Source organism: Mesocricetus auratus, unplaced genomic scaffold (assembly GCF_017639785.1).
Source record: "Mesocricetus auratus isolate SY011 unplaced genomic scaffold, BCM_Maur_2.0 Super-Scaffold_100025, whole genome shotgun sequence".
Classification (NCBI taxonomy): Eukaryota; Metazoa; Chordata; class Mammalia; order Rodentia; family Cricetidae; genus Mesocricetus; species Mesocricetus auratus.
In genome coordinates this window covers 11,922,562-11,946,202 of record NW_024429206.1, presented here as the reverse complement: position 1 = coordinate 11,946,202, position 23,641 = coordinate 11,922,562, and the positions used below count along the sequence as shown (strand labels likewise).

Genomic DNA, 23,641 nt, shown 5'->3' with positions numbered 1-23,641 from the left:
AGGACCGAGTTGATATTTGTATGTAGATTACCACCAGGCATTTAATGGTAGTTCACAAATGTAACCCCCATCTTACAGATGGAAAAACTGAGGCCTGGAGAGTCTATCTCATAAACACAGGGCCCCACAACAAAACAGAATAGATGAGAACTGGGGCATGCATGGAGGGGGTCTGCTTCCTCAAGCCTGGTTCTGAGGTGCTCTGTGGGCAGCTTGTCCCGGGTCCCAGGGTAAGAGTTCAGGAAGCTTCGGCCAACCCAGAGAGCCTGGTCACTGGGGTTCCTGGGCCGCCCAAGGGGGTCAGAACCACATTGATGCAAAAGCATAGCCATGAACTGGTAATCTCTACGACAGCCCCTGAGCTTCTGAGAGGAGAGGAAATGAGGGAGAAGGAGGAAATAACAGCCCTGCCTATCAGTCCAGGACACGCCCTACAAACCCGAGGGAGAAACGAAACTCTCCTGGGGACACAGGTCAACATGGATCTGTACCACACGCCAGCTGGAGCTCTGGACAAGCTGGTGGCCCACAGCCTGCATCCATCCTCTGAGTTCATAGTCGCCGTGCGGGGTGCTCTGGGGTCCCTGGACTCCGCCCTACGGCTGCGGGGAGCCCTGGGGCCACAGAAACCAAGCGTGATAAGGATCAGCAAGGTGAGAGGGTGGGGCATCCCAAGGTGGTCCTGCTTGGTCTTCTGAGGGATGGGTCAGATGTTGCTTTAACCAGCCACACTGCGGGGAAACTGAGGCATCAAGATGCCAAGAAACATCCAGGGTAAGGGCCCAGGCAGGAGCACAGGGTGACCTGATTACTTCCGTGCTGTCTTAAAGACTGTCTCATTCATTCATTCATTTATTCACTCACTCATTCAGACTCTAACCCTGACACTGCCCGAGCCTTACCACTCTGAGACTGGGGATCACACTCACACCCACTGTGGCCCAATCTTTGAGAAAAAGCTAAGTGGCAATGAACATGACCTGCTTAAACCGGTACCAACTCCCTCAATCCTCATGGTTCCTGAGGTAGGGAATTACTGCCAGCTTTATGAATGGGGAAACTGAGGCTGCAAGTGGTTATGTTACTTCTCCAGGGCACATTATGTCACGCGAGCATTGTGCCACACTGCCTCTGTAACCTGTAAATACTCAGAGTGGGGAGACACCCTGTGAGTCACCTTAATCTGGGTAAACCTGGGGATGTGGGGACATCATGGGAACCTAGCAGGGGTGGGGTGAGTCTAGAGATTGTCCTGGGTAGGTCTCAGTTCTTCTGCCCGTTACTAAGGCTAATCCTAGCTAGAGATGTGGAAGGAGTCCCTTGCCCTGGGAGATGCAGACCCCACTTCCGTCTTTCAGATGTGGCTAGATCCTTGGGGAGAGTGAGCGGTGTGAGCAGCGTGTATCCTTCCTCCTTAGCCCTGAGGATGAACGGAGGAACAAACCCACCACAGTCACTCTGGGGAATCAATGAATCTACTGGGCTTCCCTACTGAGCCTAGGGAAGGGGGTACTTGCAAAAGGGGTACTACCTTCAAAGACCATGCTGGGAAGTCATCAGCCTGCAGGGAGGAGGTCTTCAGGAAGCTGCACAGACCGCCCCCATACACACACAGCCTCCCCAGCCTATACACCCCGGCCCTCCCCGGACCATGTGCAGGAAGCAGGTGCTAGGGAGCAGCTGAGGTAAGCGTCCATGATGGAGATAAACAGCCAACAAGCTCAGCTGTGGTGATCTGTTGCACAGTCACTGCAGAACTCCCCAAGATGGCGGTTGTTTGGCTCCGAGGATTATGGGTACAGGGTTATGAGGGATCCTTCAGGGAGGGAGCCTAAGCCTGTCTAAGCCCTGGTGTCTACAGCTCTCTAGAAAACCCCCACAGGCCTTTGTGACTGACATCAACCTGGGGTCTCTGAGGACTGTGGCTCTGAGAGAGGAAGGTCAGCTCCGTTTCCATGGCCCACACTGAGGTTCAGGGGCGTCTCTCCCCACTGAAAGGGCTCTCGGGATTCTAGGCTTTGTAGCTGGGCCAGAAAGCCAAGAAGGAAGGCAAAGAGCTTGGGAGCCACACACCGCAGGAGCTGTGTCAGAATGAACCCTGATCTCAGGTGACTGGCAGTCTCAGGAGTGGCTGCAAGCTGCCTGTCCTATGCCGCACAGCTGCCTGCTCAGAGAGCCAGACCTAACATGGTATTTCAGACCTAACATGGTATTTCAGACCTAACATGGTATTTCAGACCTAACATGGTATTTCAGACCTAACATGGTATTTCAGACCTAACATGGCCCCTGAGTACTGGGGCTAGGGACATGGGCCACCACAAGCCTCCACTGCCAGGCTAGAGATTCCTTTTTCAGTCACAAAGAGAGGACAGGAGTGGAGGTGGAAGGAACAGGGTTCGAGGGTTGAAACCTCTTCAAGCTCTCCATGGCATGGGTTTGAAAACCAAAATTGAGCCCAATACTGTATGGTAGGGGAAAGACCCTCTCGATGTATCCCCGAGTTGTCAGCTGGGACCTCGCCCTCCTCTTTTGGCTTGAGGGAAGAGAGTTGCAAGTATCCCCTCCCTGTTTCTTCATGGTTCCCTTGTGAGGTGAGGGTGCAATAGTACCTTCACCCCAGCATCCTTAGGGAGGGTGGGACGCTCACGTGGGAGACCAGAAGCTGCCCAGTGGCCATTTCCTCTGCTGCTTCCTTTCCCTCCGCACACAGCTTGAGGGTCAACAGTGAGAGGGGCCTGAAGTTGTGATGACAAAGGGGGACCTGTGTCTCAGTCTAATTCCCGCTGTCCCGTGCTCGTGTGCCTGTATCAGCCACCGTATGTGGCCACACCAGGGTGGCTGTGTGCTGGGAGCAGATAATGGGTACAGATGCAGGGCACAGGGCGTGGATGTCTCCTTCCCGAGTCCTCGGGGAGGAGCTTTGAGACCGAAGTGCCATCAGAAAGCTCTGGGACACTAGGCCTGTCACAGCACACTTCTGTGTTTGCTGCCACCAAGACTGTGAGCTCACTCAACCACACTTGGTTTGCCCAGCCATTTCAGTTTTTAAAGGGCTGAGAATGGATCTTGGAGGGTCAGCTTGGTGCCACACAAGCATGAGGACCTGAGTTCAAATCCCCCAGCAACCACATAGTCCCAAGAACGTGGAGACAGGATCCTCAGAGAAAGTAGGCCAGCGAGACTAGCCATATTGTCGAGCACTGGGTTTGATCCAGGGACCCTGCCTCAGTGAGTAAGGTGGAGGAATGACCAGGATGACCGCATGACCCATGACATCAACTTTGTGCATCCCCAGGCACGCGCACACACACACACACACACACACACACACACACACACGTGTCCACATGCACCCCCATGCACATGTGTGCCCACACATTGCAAACATGCACACATGTGAAATGGAATCTGGAGAGAAGGCTCAGGGGTTCAGAGCTCTGGCTGCACTTGCCAAGGACGCAGCTTCCCTCCACCCACATGGCCGCTCCCAACCGTCTGTAATTTCAGCTCCGAGGGATCCAGCACCCCTATTCTGGGCTCTGTGGGCCCCAGGCACACATGCATTATACATACATATGTGCAGGCAGAACACTCATACACACGAAATAAAAATAAATAATCTTTTTTAAATAGAAAAGAAAAAGGTGGGGCCGGTACCCAGCATCAAATGAGAGTCATAAATTTACAAATCAAAGTCACTTCTCCCAGAGCTCATGGCTGCCATGAGAAGGACCCTGGGTCTGCCTGGTGTGGGATGCAGAGAGCTTCATGGCTGCCTTTCCTCAGTCCACGTGGCCCACCCAGTCCTTCAGGATCCTCCGTGGGGAGCAGAACTGGAGTGTGGGGTCCCCAAGTGTCTTTTCTTCTTCACAGGGAGGAGCCTATGCCCGGGGCACAGCTCTCAGAGGTGGCTGTGACGCCGAACTCGTCATCTTCCTCAGCTGCTTCAGGAGCTATGAGGACCAGAACACCAGATGCCCCGAGACCTTAAGTGCCATGCGGGTGTTGCTGGAGTCCTGGGGATGCCACCCTGGGCCTGGCCTGACCTTTCAGTTTTCTGAGCCAAAGGTGCCCGGTGTCTTGCATTTCCGGCTGATGTCAGCAGACAAGGAAAACTGGATGGATGTTAGCCTGGTGCCTGCCTTCGATGTCCTGGGTGAGGGGTCCTCAGCCTGATCCAGAGTTGGAGGCTCCATCATCAGGAGAAAGATGGGTCGTTGCATTCTGACCTTCCGCCCACTTGCTGAGTGACGTTGGAGAGTCCGTAGGCCTCTCTGGACCTCAGTTTCTTGCCTAAATGTATCAAGTTCAGACACCACAGGAGCCAGGAAGGCCTAGTACTCCTGGTCTGTGGCCCTGAGTTGGTGCTTGGCCCTCAACTGGCAGCCCTGGCTTCCCTCAGCTGTAAAGGCTAAGGCTTCTATGCGGGCATGGGGCTGGTGAAAATACTCTCTTGGTGCCTTTATGAGAATTTTTACTTCTCAAACATGCCCTAGCTATGCTTTGACTTATTCCAAAACATGCCTCTGTCCTCATCTGAGAATGAGGGCAAGGTGCAGGCCTGTTCCTCACTCTGACCAATTCCTGACCACAACAGCCCCCAGCACCTCTGACTTAGATAGAAACTCCTCTTTGTACCTCGAAACCCCACTCTTCCTCTCAGGCCCCCATCCTCCCAGTCTCCAACCCCCACCCCCTCCTCCAAGTCAATTGCGCTCCCAGGGACAGGCTGAGGTCAGTGCTCAGTATCCTTCCTAACCGGCTCTCCTTGCCGCCCCCCAGGACAGCCCTGCTCTGGAGTCAAGCCCAAACCTGAGGTGTACTCCTCCCTCCTCAGCAGTGGCTGCCGGCCCGGGGAGCATGCGGTCTGCTTCACAGAGCTCCGAAAGGACTTTGTGAACAGTCGCCCAGTCAAGCTTAAGAACTTAATCCTGCTGGTGAAACACTGGTACCGCCAGGTGAGTGTTTGGCTGGGTCCCGTCTGCAGCCTAAGACTGGTTGGCTTGTCTCTTAGTGGCCATTTTTTATTTAGCGCCTGCTGTGTTCTTTATGGCTTTCTGTTGTGAGCTGACTTCTTGTTGGTTCACTGGTGCTCTTCGCATACTGTGGATGTTGAGAGCCTTATTTACTACTCGTAGTAATGCGAGTGTGTCCGCCCAGTCTTTGGGTTGCCTTCCTGCTGTCTTTAAGAGTCATTTGTCACTGGAAATAGTTGAATTTGAACGTCATCAAGCATATTAATTTCCTGGCCGAGGCCTGACACCCATTCCTTCCTGTACCCCTAAGTCAGTGTGAGACCTCACAGGCAGATGAGAAAAATGGGGGAGTGTGGACTGGTCCTGGGGTCAGCAGAGGAAGCAGCGCCCTCACCCAGGCTCAGGCTGTGGAGTGCTGTAAGCTCCAGCTCTGTCCCCCTCACAAGCCAAGTCCTCCTTGCTGCCCACAGGTGCAGGCACAGGAGACCATGAGGACCACGCTGCCCTCTAGTTATGCCCTGGAGCTGCTCACCATCTTTGCCTGGGAGCAAGGCTGCAGGAAGGACAAGTTCAGACTGGCCCAAGGGCTCCGAACGGTCCTGGCCTTGATCCAACAGAACAAGGACCTGTGCATCTTCTGGACGGAAAACTATGGCTTCGGGGACCCTGTGGTTGGGGAGTTCTTACGAAGGCAGCTTGAGAGGCCCAGGTATCTCCTCCGCCGTCGCTGCCTGCTGTCCTGTCCTGCGCACTAGGGAATGAGTTAGTCCTGGCTAACTAAGAATTTAGAAATAGAACCATAGCCAGGACTCGTGTTGTTGTTCCTGTTTAGTTGACATGTGACATGCATACACTGATGACAGTTCACACCTGTGAAGCCACCGCTCAGCCATGCAAGGTGTCCAGCAGGCCAGTAGGCCCTCCCAGGCAGCAGCGCCCCCCTGCTCTGCTTTTCATCATCAATGTCTTGCCTGCTCTTAAGTCATATTGCACAGAATCTGGCAGCTCGCTCTCTCTTTGTTGGTGTGAACTGTTCCTTTGTGTGAATTATCACACTGTGGATTGCATTCTGCTCCTTGGTGGTGTGAATTAGAGTCCCTGGGGGAAGACCCTGTTTGCCTCCATGCGCCTCTGCTGTGAAACCGGATGTCTTAGTTATTTTCTATTGCTATAAAGAGACATCGTGACCTTATAAAGCAAAGCATTTGATCAGGGTTCACAGTTCCAGAGGGTGAGACCACATGGCAGGGAGCATGGTACTAGAGCAGGAAGCTGAGAGAGAGAGAGAGAGAGAGAGAGAGAGAGAGAGAGGGAGGGAGGGAGGGAGGGAGGGAGGGAGGGAGGGAGGGAGGGAGGGAGGGAGGGAGGGAGGGAGGGAGGGATGGAGAGAGGGAGGAGAGAGACTAACTGGAAATGGGGAGGGGAGAAGCTTTTGAAACGTCAAAGCCCACCTACACCCCCAGTGACACCCCTCCTCCAACAAGGACACACCTCCCAATCCTTCCCAAATAGCTCCACCAACAGGGGAACCAAGTCCAAGTATTTAAATACATAAACCTATGGGGGGGGCTGTTCTCATTCAAACCACCATACCAGAGTTCAGGACCTGGCTCCAGCAGAGCAGGTGATGTCATCCTTATGCAAATGAGAGAAACCAGGCTGGAGGAAGGAGGTCACCTGCCCTGGACACCAAAGCAGAAAAAGGCAAAGCTGGGGTGAGCACCAGGTCTGCCCTGACTCTGACCTTCCTCACTGCCCGGAGCCTTCTTGTCTCTGGAATTACAGGCCCGTGATCCTGGATCCAGCTGACCCCACTTGGGATGTGGGCAACGGGACAGCCTGGCGCTGGGATGTACTGGCCAAGGAGGCGGGGTCCTGCTTCAATCAGCGGTGCTTCCTGCAGGAGTCTGGAGTCCCTGAGCAGCCTTGGGAGGGGCCGGTGAGTGAGAGCACACCAGGAACCTTAGGCTTGGTGCTGATGTGCTAGGGGCTGTGGTGTGCAACAGTCGGGCAGTGGAAGTGTCACCACCCAGCTCAGGCTTTGGGGAAGAGCACCTGGGCTGTCTGTGGCACCCTCCACTGTCAGGGCATGTCCGCCCACCTAGCAATCCTCACAGCTATCGCTCCATCCGGGCATCTGTCCTGCTCTACACCAAGGCTCACATCTCTCATGACTCTCTCCCCTCCCCAAGCCTCAGTCACCTCAGCTGTGGTCAGGGGGCTGAGAGAAAGGCTGGGTGGTGAGCAAAGCCTCTGCTCTGGCCAATGAGGCTTGGTCACCACCTTCCAGGGCCTTCCACGTGCTGGCATCTTGGGTTTGGGCCACCCCATCCAACAAGGGCCTAACCAGGCCCTTGAAGACAACACAGGCCACAATGCTGTTCAGCTAAGGAGGAGCCCACAAACTTTGCATCAAGCTGCAGGACTCCCACAGGCAGCCACCAAGGTCCCTGCAACAGTCAGTAAAGCCAGTAAGGACCTCAGAGAAGCAGTTCCCCCAAGGACTGCCCGTGAGGCAGTGCCGAATGTCTCAAGTCACGCTCTGGCCACCCCAAACACACCTCCAGGTCACTCAGGGGCACCCAGCATCTCCACCGCTGGGTCAATGATGGGTCCAGATCTGTCGAAGATCCCCAGCAAGGAGCTGGACTCCTTCATCCAGGATCACCTGAGGCCGAGTCCCCAGTTCCAGCAGCAGGTCAGGAAAGCCATTGACGCCATCCTGCGCTGTCTCCGGGAGAAGTGTGTGTACAAAGCCTCCAGGGTCAGCAAGGTGAGTCCTAAGGCAAAGGTGCCATCAAGATGCCTCAGAGAACCACGGTGGGCAAGGAGGAAACAGAGCTGAGGTGGGCCAGGGAAACTGATGTCCCTGGAGGTCTGGTTTGCTGCCTGGGTGTAGACAGACAGATGTTCCAGCTTAAAGTGGAGTTGCATCCTAATCTAAGCTGGGAATACTGTAAATCAAAACTACATTTACAACTTTAGGCATCTCCCATATGTCCAACATTGGAGCTAGCCTTGGCTTACCCTCCCTGTGCTCCCAGGCTTGCAGAAGCCAACGCTGGGCATGTTGATCCAGCATTGTAGTCATGTTGCTGGGCCATCCAAAGCCAAGCCAGTTGAACTGAGGACCAACGTAGGTTTAAGTGCTTTTGTTTTGTTTTCCTTTTATTTATTTTTTTGTTTTTGGTTTTGGCTCACACACAACCCAGGCTGACCTGGAACTCACTATGTGGCCTCAAATTCCAAGCAATCCTCCTGCTTCATTGTCCCTGGACCTGGGATTGAAGGTGTGGACTACCACATCTGGCTCGTTCTACTTTGCATGATACAGTAGTTCTGTTGTTCATTTGGTCTGTCTTTTGATTGATGCCTGGGTCTTGCTACCCTAGGTAATTGCTCTACCACTGAGCTTCACCCCATAAGTTGTCTGGGATTTTGCTGCTGCTGCTGCTGCTGCTGTTGCTTTAAAAATCACTGTTAAAATAGTCATATCACACCGGACATTGCTGGTGTACACCTTTAATTCCAGCACTCACTTGGGAGGCAGAGGCAGGCGGATCTCTGTGAGTTCGAGACCAGCCTGGTAGACAGAGAGAGTTCCAGGACAGCCTCCAAAGCCACAGAGAAACCCTGTCTCAAAAAAAAAAAGTCATATCACTTCCCTCTTGAGCTCAAATCTGTGTTCCCCCAAGGGTCATAGGGTCAGTTCTGGCTGCTTCTGACCCTTTGGCCTCCCGCTAACCCCTTCACCAGCTCCAGGCTCACCAGAGGGCCACTCTTTGAGTCTTTTCTCTGGATCACACTATTCCCCTGGGTTTAGCTCTCTCACACCCCTCCCCTCCACTATCGCATGTTCAATGCCTAACCATGGTATTTCTAAAAATCAATCTCACTGAGCCCAGTGGCACAGAGAGAGAGAGAGAGAAGAGAGAGAGAGAGAGAGAGAGAGAGAGAGAGAGAGAGAGAGAGAGAGAGAGAGAGAGAGAGAGAGAGCTAGTGTCTCCAGTCTGAGACTTCAGTCCCCAGTACCCTTCCTGCCCTGGTAGGGACTAAGCAAAACCCAAAGCCAGGGACTTTCTGATTACCGACTGTAGTGAATTAGCCCCTTGAGTGAACATGCGGATGAAAGCTGAGTGATTGGCTCAGCCGGGCCAGTAGAGTACACACCACCTCATTGGGCTCTAGGACCTGGACATCCACTTTCTGCTAGGGATGTGCTTAGAGGGAACAGATGGGGATGGCACGGGCCATTGCCTCAACTCTCTCCTGTATTATCAGCCACTCGCTGGTCTGACTTGGTGGACCTTGAGGAAGGCTCTGCAGATACAGGTCAACTCTTGAAGCTCCTGAGGGTTGGGCCCCAGGGCTGTGCCGAGGTCCAGACCCAACATCAGCGACAGCCACGTCCCAGGCCAATACAGGGGCGCTGGCTCCTAGAGGCTCGGGGTTCCTGGAGAGTCCAAGGTCTGAGCCGTACTTTCCGTCCACAGGGCGGCTCTTTCGGCCATGGCACAGACATCAGGGGCGACTGCGATGTGGAACTTGTCGTCTTTTATAAAGTCCTCAGAGATTTCAAGGGCCAAAGATGCCAACAAGCAGAGATCCTGAGTGACATCCGGACCCAGCTGCAGTCCTGGTGGCAGGAAACGGTGTCTGGACTGAGCCTCCAGTTCGCTGAACAGAACAGGCCCAACGCTCTGCAACTCCGGCTGGTGTCCACAGACCTCAACAGCTGGGTGGACATCAGTGTGCTGCCCACTTTCGATGCTGTGGGTAAGAGAGTGGTGGGACCACAGGGGACCAGGGGCCACGGAACAGGGGGTACCGGCCATACTCCTTGGGACTCACCAAGCACTGAAAATCCCTCCGGGAGATCTTAGAGCAATTGTCAAACCTTCCCCAGCACCAGCGACCCATGCAGCTGTTTGATATTGCCTCCCTGCAGCTCTCTTCTCTGCCCTCAGACCATCTGCCCCATCTCTCCTGTTCTCTTGGCCTCCCTATTCATTGTATTTTAAACTGGATCTCCATATGCAACCCAGGCTGGCTTCAAATTTGTCATCCTCCTGCCTTAGCTTCCCAAGTCTTCTGGGATCATAGGTCTAGGTCCAGTTTCAAACTGTTGTTTCTTTTTTAATTTTTGTTTTATGTGTATGAGTGTCTGCCTGTGTGCTACATGCATGCAGTACCTGTAGGAGCCGCAAGAGAGTGTCAGGTTCCCTGGGACTGGAGTTACAGAAGGTTGTGAGTCACCAGGAATCGAACCCAAGTCCTTTTCAAGAACAACAAATGTTTTTAGCCACTGAGCCTTCCCTCCAGCCCTGTTTCAAGTCATTAAAGTGCTAAATCTCCCATCCTTGAGACACCCCCTCCGTCATGGAGGACCACTTCCTCATCTGTGACTTGTTACTAAGGGCCCACAGGTAGATAGACATTCCTCTCACCCACTGAGCCATCTCTCCAGCCTCATGAACCCCTTTTACAGGTGAGGAGGCTGAGGCCCAAAGAGGCAGTACACACAGACTAGATTTGAACCCAGGCCTGTCTTGCTCCAGAACTCATTGCAGAGTTAGGGGGAGGTAGTGAAAACTATGAACCAAATGGCATATACCTATAATCCCAGCACTCAGAAGGCTGAGGCAGGAGGACTGCTGCAAGTTCCAGGCCAGCCTGGAAACTGATGCGGAGACAGATTGCTAGCTTTGGGGGTTTTTGTTTTTTTGGTTTTTGGAGACAGCGTTTCTCTGTATTGTTTTGGAGGCCGTCCTGGAACTAGCTCTGTAAACCAGGCTGACCTCAAACTCACAGAGATCTACCTGCCTCTGCCTCCCCAGTGCTAGGATTAAAGGCGTGCGCCACCAACGCCCGGCCTGTTAACTGATTTTTAGCTCATAGCTGGCGGTGGTATTGAGTCACTAATGCTGAACTTAATTACACCAATAACTGTGCAGGGTAGACTGGTGCTCATATTCTGTGCTTCTGCAGGGCAGCTGAATTCCAGCGACAAACCTCAGCCCCAGGTGTACTCCTCCCTCCTCAGCAGCGGCTGCCAGGCCGGGGAGCACGCAGCCTGCTTCGCAGAGCTCCGAAGGAACTTCGTGAACAGTCGCCCGGTCAAGCTTAAGAACTTAATCCTGCTGGTCAAACACTGGTACCGCCAGGTGAGCACTCAGCCCTCCCGAGAAGCTGCCACTGTCACAGTCGTCATCTCCGCGTGTCTACGCTGGTCCCCATCACCACCTCTTTTCAAGTTGGGCTCTACCCTGGGCAGCTTCAAGAGCCCTCTCTTAAAACCAGCTCTCATTCCTGCCACTGAGGAGAACAAAAACACAGCTCTGCCCTCAAAGGGGATAAAAGTTAGCAAAACCTGGACTGGAATACGAGCAGCCAGATTTAGGTGACCAAATTCCACGTTCTATGGGGACAGTTTCATGACATTTTATGGTAACAGAATAAAGAAAGCCTAAGCAAGCCAGGTGTGATGGCCCACACCTTTATCCCAGCACCGGGGAGGCAGAGGCAGGCGGATCTCTGTGAGTTACAGGACTACATAGAGAGGCCCTGTCGCAAAAACACTACAAAGAAGAAAGAAAAGTCATACATCAAAGCAGTTCTGAACTACAATGGTGGGTAACAGCTATCAGGGATGGCTTTGCTACAGCCTGATACGCTATTGATAACAATTTTAGCCTCTGGGTTGGTGGATGCTAGCTGTTAAATCAACACATCCCGAAAGGCTCCCTGTAACAGTCACAGGGATGATAAGTCAGACCCAGAGCTGGGCAATGAATGGCTATCAAGGGTGCTAAAGATAAACCCAGGATCTGAACATGCAACATTCCAACCTCCTCATAACCACTGATGCTCTGGTCAGTCAGTGCAGCAACCCTGTAGGTGGCCCTTAGCCCACAACCACTGTGTGTTCTGCACGCACCTGCCAGAGCCCACGCTTGCCACCTGCGGGATGGGTGATGAGATGCCATGAGGGACAGATGGCAGCACCTGTTCCCGTACAACTCCTCATACTCCCTGAGGGAGGTCCCACCCAGATCTGAGCTTCCAGTCTAACCTGGGACAAGTCACAACCCTCCTCCAGACCTCGGTGTCCCCAATCTGTAAAAGCATCATCCGGGATGTCTTGTTTGAGACCCAGTTCTTCTGAGGTCCTATTTTACATACCCCCGCCTCTCCCTAAGTCCCAAGGGCCAGCCTCCAGGTGACCACGTTGACTGATCTCTGGTTGGTTGACAGGTTGCCGCTCAAGATAAAGGAGGAGAGGCAGCGGGCACCACTCTGCCCCCAGCCTATGCCCTGGAGCTCCTGACAATCTTTGCTTGGGATCAAGGCTGTGGGAAAGAGGGGTTCAGCATGGCTGAAGGCCTTCGGACCATCCTGAGGCTGGTCCAGAAGCACCAGTCACTCCGTGTCTACTGGACAGTCAACTACAGCGTGCAGGATCCAGCCCTCAGAGCACACCTTCTCAGCCAGCTTCAGAGAGCCAGGTGAATGCACACTCCCTAGTGCCCCCCTCAACCCCATCTTCCCCCTCCCTCCTGGAGTCTGGTAGGCTTTGGATCATCACCCCCACACACACTTGTCTCTGCATCCTGATGAGGAAGCATGGACATTGGGTGCCCCAGAGGACTCCAAAGCCCATTTGATTAGCGCAATTAAACGCCATTAGAGTTAAGGGCCCCAAGAGCTCTCTGACTGGGGCAGTTGGCTTGAACTCCATCTAATGTTCCTTTTGGCTCCTCCCAGCTGCTCATCGCTGACTGTCCTTCCCTGCCTCCATCTGCTCTGTCCCCAGGCCTCTAGTCCTGGACCCTGCAGACCCCACCTGGAACGTGGGCCAGGGCAGCTGGGAACTGTTAGCTCAGGAAGCAGAGGCCCTGGAGTCACAAGTCTGCCTTCAGAGTGGAGATGGGACTCCTGTGCCACCCTGGGATGTGATGGTAAGAAACAGTGCCCCAGGGCTGCCGGGGCTACTGGAATGACCCAGCAGGTAAAATGCTTGCCCACAAGCCCGACAGCCTGAGTTCAAGGAGGGAACTGACCCCACAAATGATCTGCAGCACGCGCGCGTGCGCACACACACACACACACACACACACACACACACACACACACACGCACGCACGCACGCACGCAAACACACATACACACACACACCACGCACATCATGTGCCACATAATAAATGCTATGTCTTAATTTTTTAAGGAGAAAGGTAGGACACTGGGGTGGTGGGCACTGTAGGCTCCCCTCCAGGTGCCTTCATTGCCAGGATACACCTCCCTAGTCACTAGAAATGCTGATGGTGACAGCTGCCTCTCCTCTGGAGAGCTGATCTCCACCAGTGCCCGGGTGATACTTGGAAACCACAAACTGCCTTTATATGGGGCTCAGTCCTCACCCCAGAGCTCCCTAAGGCCAAAGCCTGTGCCTGGTTGAACCCCAGCCTCTCATCCCATCCACCCTCTTCTGCCTCCCTGCCCTAGCTGGCTTTCTGTTGCTGTGACAGCACCATGACCAAAAGCAGCTTGAGGAGGAGCCAGGATTTGGCTTACAGCCAACCACTGAGGCAAGACAGGGCAGGGACCTGGAGGCAGGAGCTGAAGCAGAGGCCATGGAGGAGTGCTGCCTACTGGCTTGTTCCTCGTGGCTTGCTCAGAGCATCCAGGACCGCCTGTGCGGGGGTGACACCACCTCCAGTGGGCTGGGCCCTCCTACATCAATCGTTAACCAGGAAAAGGGCCAATGTGAGGGAGGCCTTTTCTCAGTTGAGGTTCCCTCTTCCCAGGTGACCCTGGTTCTTGTCAAGTTGACAGAACTACACTGAGCAGCATCCTCCCCATGCCCCATCTCTAAGTGAGGTCCCAGTCAAACATTCAGGCTTTGCATTTGGAGAAGAAAATCCAAGACGTAAGCTATCTGCAGCTACGGTCTTAATCCGTTTCTGTGACTATAGCGAAAGGCCTGAAGCCCCGCAACTGTGCAGAGAAGGTGGCTCAAGGTTATGGCCGGGGCATGGACTGGACTGTGCTGAGGAGGCCACGATGGACAGTGTCACAGCTGGGGCAGTGTGTGTTGAAGGAACACATCACACGCCAAGACAGGGTGCCACGGGGCTACTTAGGGCCAGGCTGCCTCTTGCCACATCTCCCTGTCAGAACTCACTCGGGATTCCCTGAGGACTATCTTAACACCACCTTGAAGCACATTCTGCAAGGCTCCGCCTTAAAGGCAGCCCCCTCCCCACTGACAATGCATGAGTCTCTGAAAGGCAAATCATACCCGGACCACAATCAACACAGTCTTACTCCATTTGTTTATCCCACGAGATCCACCGAGGTGGGGAGAGGTGGCCACACCCATCTAAAGGTGGGGAAGCTGAGGCTGCGTGTCCGTGGGAGAAGCAGATCTGGAACTCAGGCCCCTCCCATGACAGCCAGAGGGGAAGGACGTTGGATGTGGGAGACGCGGGAGACCGTGGGAGCATCATCGGTCCTGGATGTTGAAGGCCAGCACTTGGGTGTCCCTGGCGTCCTGCTCCAGCCAGCCCTGCCCATTTCTTTCCACAGCCAGCCCTTCTTCACCAGACCCCAGCTGCGGACCTGGACAAGTTCATCAGTGAATTCCTCCAGCCCGACCGCCATTTCCTGACTCAAGTGAAGAAAGCGGTAGACACCATATGTTCCTTCCTGAAGGAAAACTGCTTCCGGAATTCTCCCATCAAGGTGCTTAAGGTGGTTAAGGTGAGGCCCCGGAAGCTGCAGGTGAGGGGGCTCCTGTAGGCTGGGAACCCCTCTCCAGCCACCTGGTGGGCTCTAGTGATGTCCACGTCCACAGCAAAGGAACAAGGGGACTGATCCCACTGGAAGGTAGGATGCAGTCCACTTGTAGGCACAGGGTGATCCAGGGGCATCCACAGGGTACCAGGGCTGACTGTTCTCTCTGGTTCTTGGATCCTCTTTTCTCTTTCTTTTTAAACTAAAAACACTAGAAATTTATCAACAACCCTAATGATTTCCATGCAAATCTACAAAACTGGCTTGACTGTGTATGTCTTTCCATGGGGTAGCCCTTGGAAGAGCTAAACCTCCAGAAAGGGAGTTATCTTTTCCTGGAAGAAACGCTTGCCTGGGAGAGAGCTTCCCTGGCATGCTAGAATCCCTGGGTCCCATCCCAGCACTGCATGCACTGGACTTGGTGGAGCGTGCCTGGGATACCCAAACTCCAGAGGAGAGAAAAGACCACCCCTGGGGCTCCCTGGCCAGTCAGCACAGCTGGACTGGTCAGCGCCAGGCTGGTGAGAGACCTTGTCTCTAATAAGAATGAGGTTGATGGAGACACCGGTGTCCACCTCTGACCTCCATAGGTGCGTGCACACATAGGCTGTGGGACATCAAAGGGCACTTCATGGCTCAAGGCTCCTTCCATGTCCTCCCCAGGGTGGTTCTTCTGCCAAAGGCACAGCTCTACAAGGGCGCTCGGATGCTGACCTAGTGGTATTCCTCAGCTGCTTCCAGCACTTCTCTGAGCAAGGCAGCCGCCGGGCAGAGATCATCTCGGAGATCAGGGCTCAGCTGGAGGCGTGCCAGCGGAAGCAGAAGTTTGATGTCAAGTTTGAGATCTCCAGCAGGAAGAATCCCCGGGTACTCAGCTTCTCCCTGACATCCCAGACACTGCTGGACCAGAGTGTGGACTTTGATGTGCTGCCAGCCTTCGATGCCCTTGGTGAGGCTCCCAGACATAGGCCGGAGGAGGGGAAGGACACAGGCAGGGTGGTTCCAGGCAGTCCTGGAGGACGTGCACCGTGTGACTAGGCCACACACCTATTCATGTCACCGGCATGGGAGACGTGTAGATTCATCACAACTCTCCTACAGTGTGTGGTGAGGCCCACTTTTGATTCCCGCCAAGATGCTGGGTTCTGGCCTGGTGATTAAGAGCATACACTGATCTTGCAGAGGACCTCTCTTGGCTACCGTTTCTATTGTTGTGAAGAGACACCATGGCCAAGGCAACTTTTATAAAAGAAAGCATTTAATTGGGGGCTGGCTTACAGTTTCAGAGGGTTAGTGCATTAACATCATAGAAGGGTGTTTGACAGCCGGCTAGCTCTGGAGAAGTAACTTAGTTTACAACCTGATCCCCAGGAATGGGGGTGGGGGACCTCAAAACCCACTCCCAGTGACACACCTCCTCCTGCAAGGTCACACCTCCTAATCCTTCCCTAGCAGCCCTACCATCTGGTGACTAAGCATCTGAATATATAAGCCTATGTGGAGGCATTCTCATTCAACCACCAGAGGACCCAAGTTCAGTTCCCAGTGAATGCAAAAAATAAAAAATAAATAAAGGAAAAGGGAAAGGAAAAGATATGACTTCTCCTAGGTATGGTAGAGGACAAAGTTTATTATAGATAAAAGGGAGAACATAGCCAGAGGCAGGGACATCTGGGAGAGTCCAGAGTTCGCGTGTCCAGGCTGAGCTGGGCCATGTGGGGAGAGGGGAGAGAGGGGAATCAGGTGCAGCAGCCAGGAGGCCAAAGGTACAAAAAAAGGCAGGTAACCAAAATGTTTGGGTTTTATAGGGAAGAGTCTCTGGGGGAAGGGCAGGCCCCACCCCCATGCTGGGGAGTTCAGGGTAGAGGGTGGAGTATGCCAGCTATACCCTTGGACAGGTTGGAACTGAGGATTCTGGGAGAACCTGGAGGCCAGGTCCACTTTGACATGTTAAATAGGCACCTCACTTAGCCTTTTGACCCAGGTTTGAGCCCTAACCTGGAGCACCCACACACCTCCTGGATGAGACAGGCATTCTAGATGCTATGTGGGCTCTGGTTCTGTTTGCATAAACTGATGTGGTGTGCTGATGAGTTCCTCAGAGGTAGCATGGCGGTACCTGCCGCCTGCCCCCTGCCCCCTGCAGCCCTGCTACCTGAAGGCTTTTTGTCCAGTGACTACCAGAGCACCCTTCTTGAGAGGGATGAGTGGGCTTCAGAGGGGCTTAGAGACACCACACCCTAGGCTGACTCTCAGCCAAGACTTTCTCCATGGTAGGCAGGCAGGTGACTGGAAAGGAGCTGGGTAGAGAATTCCACTCTCACGAGGGATTAAACTGGGCCCTTCCGCACCTGTACCCTCACTGCACCACCTGGTGACCTCCCTGGGGGTCTCAGATCACCCACAGACAAGGGACACTAGGAGTCTCTCAGGCCAGCTTTGTAAGCTGACCTGACCCACGCGGGCTCCCCAGGAGAGACAGAGTGACTCCAATCGTTTCCCACCGTACAGGCCAGCTGAGGTCTGGCTGTAAGCCTGATGCTCGAATCTACGAGGACCTCATCCTCAGCTACAGCAACGCAGGCGAGTTCTCTACCTGCTTCACGGAACTGCAGCGGGACTTCATTAGCAGCCGTCCCACCAAACTCAAGAGCCTGATCCGGCTGGTGAAGCACTGGTACCAACAGGTTAGGCACGAGGGCCATCCGTCGCCCAAATTCCCCCACACACATTCACACAGCGAGGCTGGGTTCCCCCGAACTGTGTCCTGAGTGCCTTCCGTGGAGAAGACAGGGGTCTGTTTGGCCACAAGCATAGCGTGTGAGGTCAGTCACATTCCACCCAGACGACCTTGGTTTACTTGTCCATAAAGCGGCGTTGAGCCAGGTCTTGTGTAGGCTTGTCGTCTCAGCTACATAGGAGGCTGAGGCAAAAAGACAGAAAAGCCAGGGCTAGCCTGGGCTACAGAGTGAGCTCAAGGATAATCCGGCCAACTCAGCAAGAACCAGTCTCAAGATAAGTAATTGGCATACAGGGATACAGTTCATGGAGGGGCACTGGTAAAAGCTCTTGCCTAGAATGTGTGAGGCCCTGAGCTCCACCCCCAACACACACCCCAAAAAGCAACATTAACAAACTGTGTCTCTGTGCCAAGGGTTGATGCCTGGCCAGCACACACGGGTGGTTGGTTAAGCTTCAGGGGTCCATCTGTCCATTCCTGGGGTCCCTCTCACACCTGTGTGAGGCATCAGCTACTGTGTTGCCAACATGGACCCACACATCTTCTTTCTCTGGCTTCCCCAGTGCAACAAGACGGTCACGGGGAAGGGCTCCTTGCCCCGGCAGCATGGGCTGGAGCTCCTGACTGTGTACGCCTGGGAGCAGGGCAGCCGGAACCCCCAGTTCAACATGGCGGAGGGTTTCCGCACGGTGCTGGAGCTGGTTGGCCAGTACCGTCAGCTGTGTATCTATTGGACCATCAACTACAGTGCAGAGGACAAGACCATCGGTGACTTCCTGAAGATGCAACTTCAGAAGCCCAGGTTGGTCACCCCCAGACTCCTCTTCCTCAGCCCCACAATGCTCACTTCTCCCTGCCTCCTTCATCGGCAGCCTCCAGGTTATATAAGCATGCCCACTCTTCACCATCTCCCCACTTCTGAAGTGGGGACGGAGATAAGCAAGATTGTCCCTGAAACTCACGTTACACTGACCGTTTGTGGGCAGTGGCAGTGTGTACTGAGAAAAAGTCTGATGTAGGATATACATTAGCTAAGTAATAGTGTCTGCATGGATGCTCGAAGGGACAGTGACAGAACCAATGCTGTAATTGATTAGCAATGTCTGCTTCAGCTGTAGAAGGGGGAACAGCACCACTCTAAGTGATTGGTAATGTCTGCCTGAACACAGCATGAAAAAGTGGTGCGTATGCAACTGCTCTTCCCTATTTCCATCTTTCCTTCCTTCCTTTTTAAGGACTTTTTAAAATTTTTATGTGTGTAGCATTTTGACTGCTTGCCTGTATGTGCACCATGTGTGCAGTGCCCATGAAGGTTAGAAGAGGCACCAGATCCTCTGGAACTGGAGTTACAAAGGTTTGCGAGCTGCCATGTTGTGTGAGTGCTGGGAACTAAACTCAGGTCTTCTGGAAAAGCAGAAAGTGCTCTTAACCACTGAGTGATCTCCCCAGCCCCCCTTCCATACCCCTTTTGAAGAGACTGTGTAGCCCAGACATCTCTAAACTCATAGTCCTCCTGCCTCTGCCTCCTGGGCACTGGAATTACAGGCATATGACCCCACATCCCACTTCATATGACTCTTCTTCTATACCGCTGCCCTGGAGTGTGCGCCTGGGGCACAGATGAGTTCCGAGTGCTGGCCCTGGGCCCTGCACTGTTAGGTGACAGTGGAGAACAGCCTAGCTAACGTCGCGAGTAGACATTCTGGGGATGAGACTCACCCTGGGTACAATTGCAGACCCATCATCCTGGACCCAGCTGACCCAACAGGAAACCTGGGTCACAACGCCCGCTGGGACCTGCTTGCCAAGAAAGCTACAGACTGCACATCTGCCCTGTGCTGTATGGACAAGAACGGCAGCCCCATCAAACCGTGGCTGGTGAAGGTGAGAGGCATGTGAGGTAGACAATGCATCCTTTGGGAGAGGGCGTGGTCATGGGCAGACACAGTCCCCCCTGCAGGGCAGGACCCACCCATGGCCCCTGTGGCCCCTGTGCCTCTGCTTCCTGTGTGGTATGTGTTCTCAGCTCTGCAGAAATACTGAAGTAACCAGCATGTCTTCCTTCCCACAGGCGTCTGTGTGAAGTCCAGAAAGATCAGTGGTCACACCAGCTGAGAGAAAGTGACGCCCACCCTCAGCATGGGGGACCCAGAGTATCGGGCCAGATGTGTGTGTGTGTGTGTGTGCATGTGCATATGTCTGCATACGTATACGTCTGTCTGTGTGTGTACATGTGTATATGTCTGTGTGTGCCTCTGTGTCTGTGTGTGTCTTCATGTATATGTATGTATGTATGTGTGTATGCATGTATGTATGTGTGTATGCATGTATGTATGTGTGTATGTATGTATATATATGCGTATATCTGTGTGTGGCATGTGTGAAATGTATGTGTGTGCCCCACTGTCTCCCATTTGATGGCCTGCTCACCCACCACCCCCTCAGTCTTCCCCCATTTACCCACAGTGGGGCTCATCGGCCTCTACTTTGATCATCCCAGTGCCCCAAACTCCCATGCTGGGCACCCCAGAATCCAGACATCTCAGGCTCTGCCGGTCTGCTGTTCAGCTACCCCTGGGCCCTGCCCCCACCCCTGCAGCGTCCCAGCGCTGCCAAGAAGCCACCTCCTCTCTCCACCTGCAGAGACCCATCATCTGTGGTCCAGCTATGTCCCCACGTAATATGACCGTGACCATCATGGGGCAGAGGATGTGATGGTGACTACAGAATATCCAGACCCACAGCTGCGGCAAGGGAATAAGCAAAACAAGTCATGACTGGGCCTTAGGGATGTAGAAGGAGCAGGAAGGGTCCCAAGCCTCACCTGTGGCCCCGCCCACTCCCTCAGGAGGTAGTGTCTAGGGAGGGGAGGGGTCGTGAGACGTGCAGGAGTACAATTATCACCCGTGGGAATTGAAGTTTTCCGATAATACGATACTTAGGGGTCATCCCTGTGACCCCAGTAAATTCATTGGCTCACCCCCTTAGACTCAGGGGAGTCTTTTCCTTGTTCAGTCATTGTGCCCGGTCTGGGATGAACAGACATATGCTTGCATCTCCCCAGGAAAGGTCGTGCCACACCATCCTGCCTCCTGTCATCTGTTCTTCCCAAATACAATGGAAACAGGGGTCCTGGTGGGGGCAGGAAGTCCAGAAAGAATCTTCACCGTCACCACACTATGGGTGGACTATGGAATGGACCGTGTTTGCTCCTGTCCCCCTGATCCCCACCAGAGCCAGGGCGATGCCAGGCTGTCTCCAGAATGAATGTCTACCTGTCTGTCTTACATGGGAACGTGCCTCCAATTCCCTAGCAGAGTCTAAGTGACAGCTAGGGCCTAGGGAGGTGGAGGACGGAGAGGCATAACCTATGAATGTCCTAGCCCTGCACACGGGAAGCAAGTGGCAGACGCTGGGGGCAGTGTGGCCACAGCAGGCTCCTCCAGAGAGGCCACCTGAGGGGTGGATATGGTAGTGATCCTTCCACAGGAGAGGAACGAGAAACAGAGAAAGGAATCTGCGCTTCTCCACCCCCCACTAGGAGTGTCCCGGACAGCCCGGCTCTCCCTGAACCACAGCTGGGGACACACGGACAGGGATGCAGGACAGCCAGGAGGACAGCGCCTTCCTAGTGCTTTCAGCCTTACAGTCCATTCCTGCCTCCTCAGCTTAGCCCACAGTGACCAGCCTGGCTGAGGGGCCAAGGGTCCCCAGGCCCCCTCTCTGTCACCACCTGTGTCTCCTGCTCTTGCTTCTAGGCAACCCCACTGGGGTTGGTCCCAACTTCATCTCACCTAGCCGGCTCACTGAGGATGCAAACCAGACCCCAGATTACGTCTCTTGATGGCTACTGGTCACCATCATTCTCAGAGCTTTAGAATGCTTCCACCCTTTAATGCAGTTCCGGGTACTCACGTGTGGGCATATCGACATGTGGGCGGGGCGGGCCCACCTGGAGATGGACAGAAGAGTGTGGGAACACCAGACCTTGAGCAGAGACCCACTTCCCCTTCTGCCTGGGAGTAGGCAGCTGTAAGACATGTTTACTAAAAACAATACAATGCCTGGGGGCATTAAGTTCCTGGAAAAGGCCTGCCCACAGAAACCACCCTGACCTCGACCTTGTCCAAAGACTAACCGCCCCTTCTGCCACGCCCAGATCAGTTTCTGGGGTCAGAGAGAACCAGCCAGGGTAGAGAGGAGAGCAGAAGCTTCTCTGGTGGGAGCCTTTCTTAGGAAGTTTTCTTGAACCTTTTTGGGGCCTGCTTAAAGTTTTCTTTACATCGTTGAACAAGTCTCTGTGTTGTCAATCCCCGACACCCTCCGCACGTGTTCTCGGACACAGGCCGCGCAGCAGACGCGACAATCAGAAGAGCAGTGTCTCGATTCCTAAGACCACTGGAAATATGTGTTGTGCGATCATCTTAGGTGACCCCTGTGAAAGGGTTGTTTTACCCCAGAGGGGTGGAGACCCACGGCCTGAGAAACACTGCTCTAGACAAATGTGACCAGCGGAGACCTATTTTTCCATGGAACCCAGCAGCAGATGAAGCGCTGACCTAGAATCACAGCCCCTGTTCCCACCACACAGACCCTGGGCCCTCTTGTCAAAATGGCTCCAGTACCGGGGTGACTGTGTGAGCTGGATGAGTGAGGAGTGAGGTCACAGCCATCTAGGCGGCAGAGAGGCCTTGCTGACCTAAACCCTTCCATCTATGACAGCAGCCACCATGGTGGTGGCAGTACGGATCCATTGAGCTTGATCCAGGCCATGGCCCTGGGGAGAAGGCCCATGTGGGCATAGCTTGGGCTGGGTGAGGTGACATACATATGCAACCTTAGCACTCAGGAAGCCAAGGCAGGGTCCCTGAGAACTGCTAGTGTCCCCTGCAGACATTGTCTGTCCTTGGCTCACTTAGAGGAACTTAAGAGTCCTTCTGCTTTCAGGGTTCCTGTATGGGAGTCAATACTTCGTTATGATGGCCCAGGTACTCAGGTGGACTCCAAAGGGACTCTCGAATACAAAGTCACTGTGCCTTTCCCAGTGAGCTTCCCAGGAAACCACCTGCAACATGGGACAGCTAAACACAATGTCCTGTCATACCTTGAAAGAAGATGCTACAAATGATAGTCTATGAGAGGCTGAGGCAGGGGATTACCTGTCCAGGTCACTTTGGGCTACTTAGAAAGGCTCTGTCTCAAAACTCACACAAAATACCCAGGTGTTGGTAGCACACACCTTTAATCCCAGCACTCGGGAGGCAGAGGCAGGAGGATCTCTGTGAGTTTGAGACCAGCCTGGTCTACAAGAGCTACTTCCAGGACAGCCTCCAAAGCCACAGAGAAACCCTGCCTAGAATGCCCGCCCCCCCAAAAAAACACACAAATAATTGTATTGAATTGACAAAATTCCCTTGTTTTTAATTTGATTTTTAAATATTTATACTTTCCCTCTGTGTGTGTGTGTGTGTGTGTGTGTGTGTGTGTGTTAGGAAGCTACTCCTCAGGGTTCTGTGTTCACAAGGCAGAAAATAAGCCTACATCTAATAGGGTACCTGCCTTGCTGTGTGTCTTTGAGCATGTTTGTCCCGTCTCTGGGCTCTTTCTCTTCTGCTCAGCCTAGCACTAAGCGCCCCAGCCACTGGAAACAGGAGAAAAGAGCCAGTTTCCACGGGCAGCCTCCACTCTCCATGAAACCAAATTAACTTAGTGTTTAGTGAGCCAAGAAGTCAGTCCTGCACTGAAGTGTAGAGGCATGATGCCTTGCCAGTGGCCACACCCTTTGGGCGTGGTTTCAGGTGCAGAGCTGCGGGCGCACTCTCTTGGATAGTGGAGAGCATCAGAAGGGCAGAGACTGCATCTTCTGGAGCAGGAAGGTGGGGGTACGGCGGTTATTTACTCTTATCCGTGTAAGTTGTTCCCCAATAAAACATCTTGGGTCTGGCGAACTCATTTAAACCCCGCCTTCACTGAAGGACACACACATCTGGCCCCTGCAGAGGTGTCCCCCTGAGGCTCTGGAGGTTTCAGGGTTAACCTGGGGTGTCCCCGGGAGTGGCTGGCCAGCAGGAAGCTCTCCCTGCAGCTGCTGGGCAGTGATTCCCTTGGGTTTCGATTTCCTAGGCCAGGC

The 23,641-nt window shown here is 53.7% G+C and overlaps 1 protein-coding gene across 2 annotated transcripts; it reads left to right on the top strand.

Moving 5' to 3' along the window:
• The first annotated feature begins 441 nt into the window (after positions 1-441).
• Positions 442-20,594, top strand: Oas3 (2'-5'-oligoadenylate synthetase 3). Of its 2 annotated transcripts, XM_013119801.3 has the most exons (17): positions 442-653; positions 3,877-4,159; positions 4,786-4,961; positions 5,450-5,688; positions 6,765-6,918; positions 7,270-7,450; positions 7,547-7,752; positions 9,473-9,755; positions 10,968-11,143; positions 12,234-12,484; positions 12,793-12,937; positions 14,565-14,738; positions 15,435-15,720; positions 17,283-17,458; positions 18,075-18,313; positions 19,248-19,395; positions 19,583-20,594. In XM_013119801.3, the coding sequence occupies exons 1-17, from the start codon at positions 480-482 to the stop codon at positions 19,592-19,594; spliced, it is 3,303 nt and encodes a 1,100-aa protein (XP_012975255.2). In that variant the 5' UTR covers positions 442-479; the 3' UTR covers positions 19,595-20,594. The 2 variants fall into 2 exon arrangements, with proteins under 2 accessions (XP_012975255.2, XP_012975254.2); XM_013119800.3 differs by having other exon boundaries at positions 7,270-7,752.
• Positions 20,595-23,641: the final 3,047 nt, after the last annotated feature.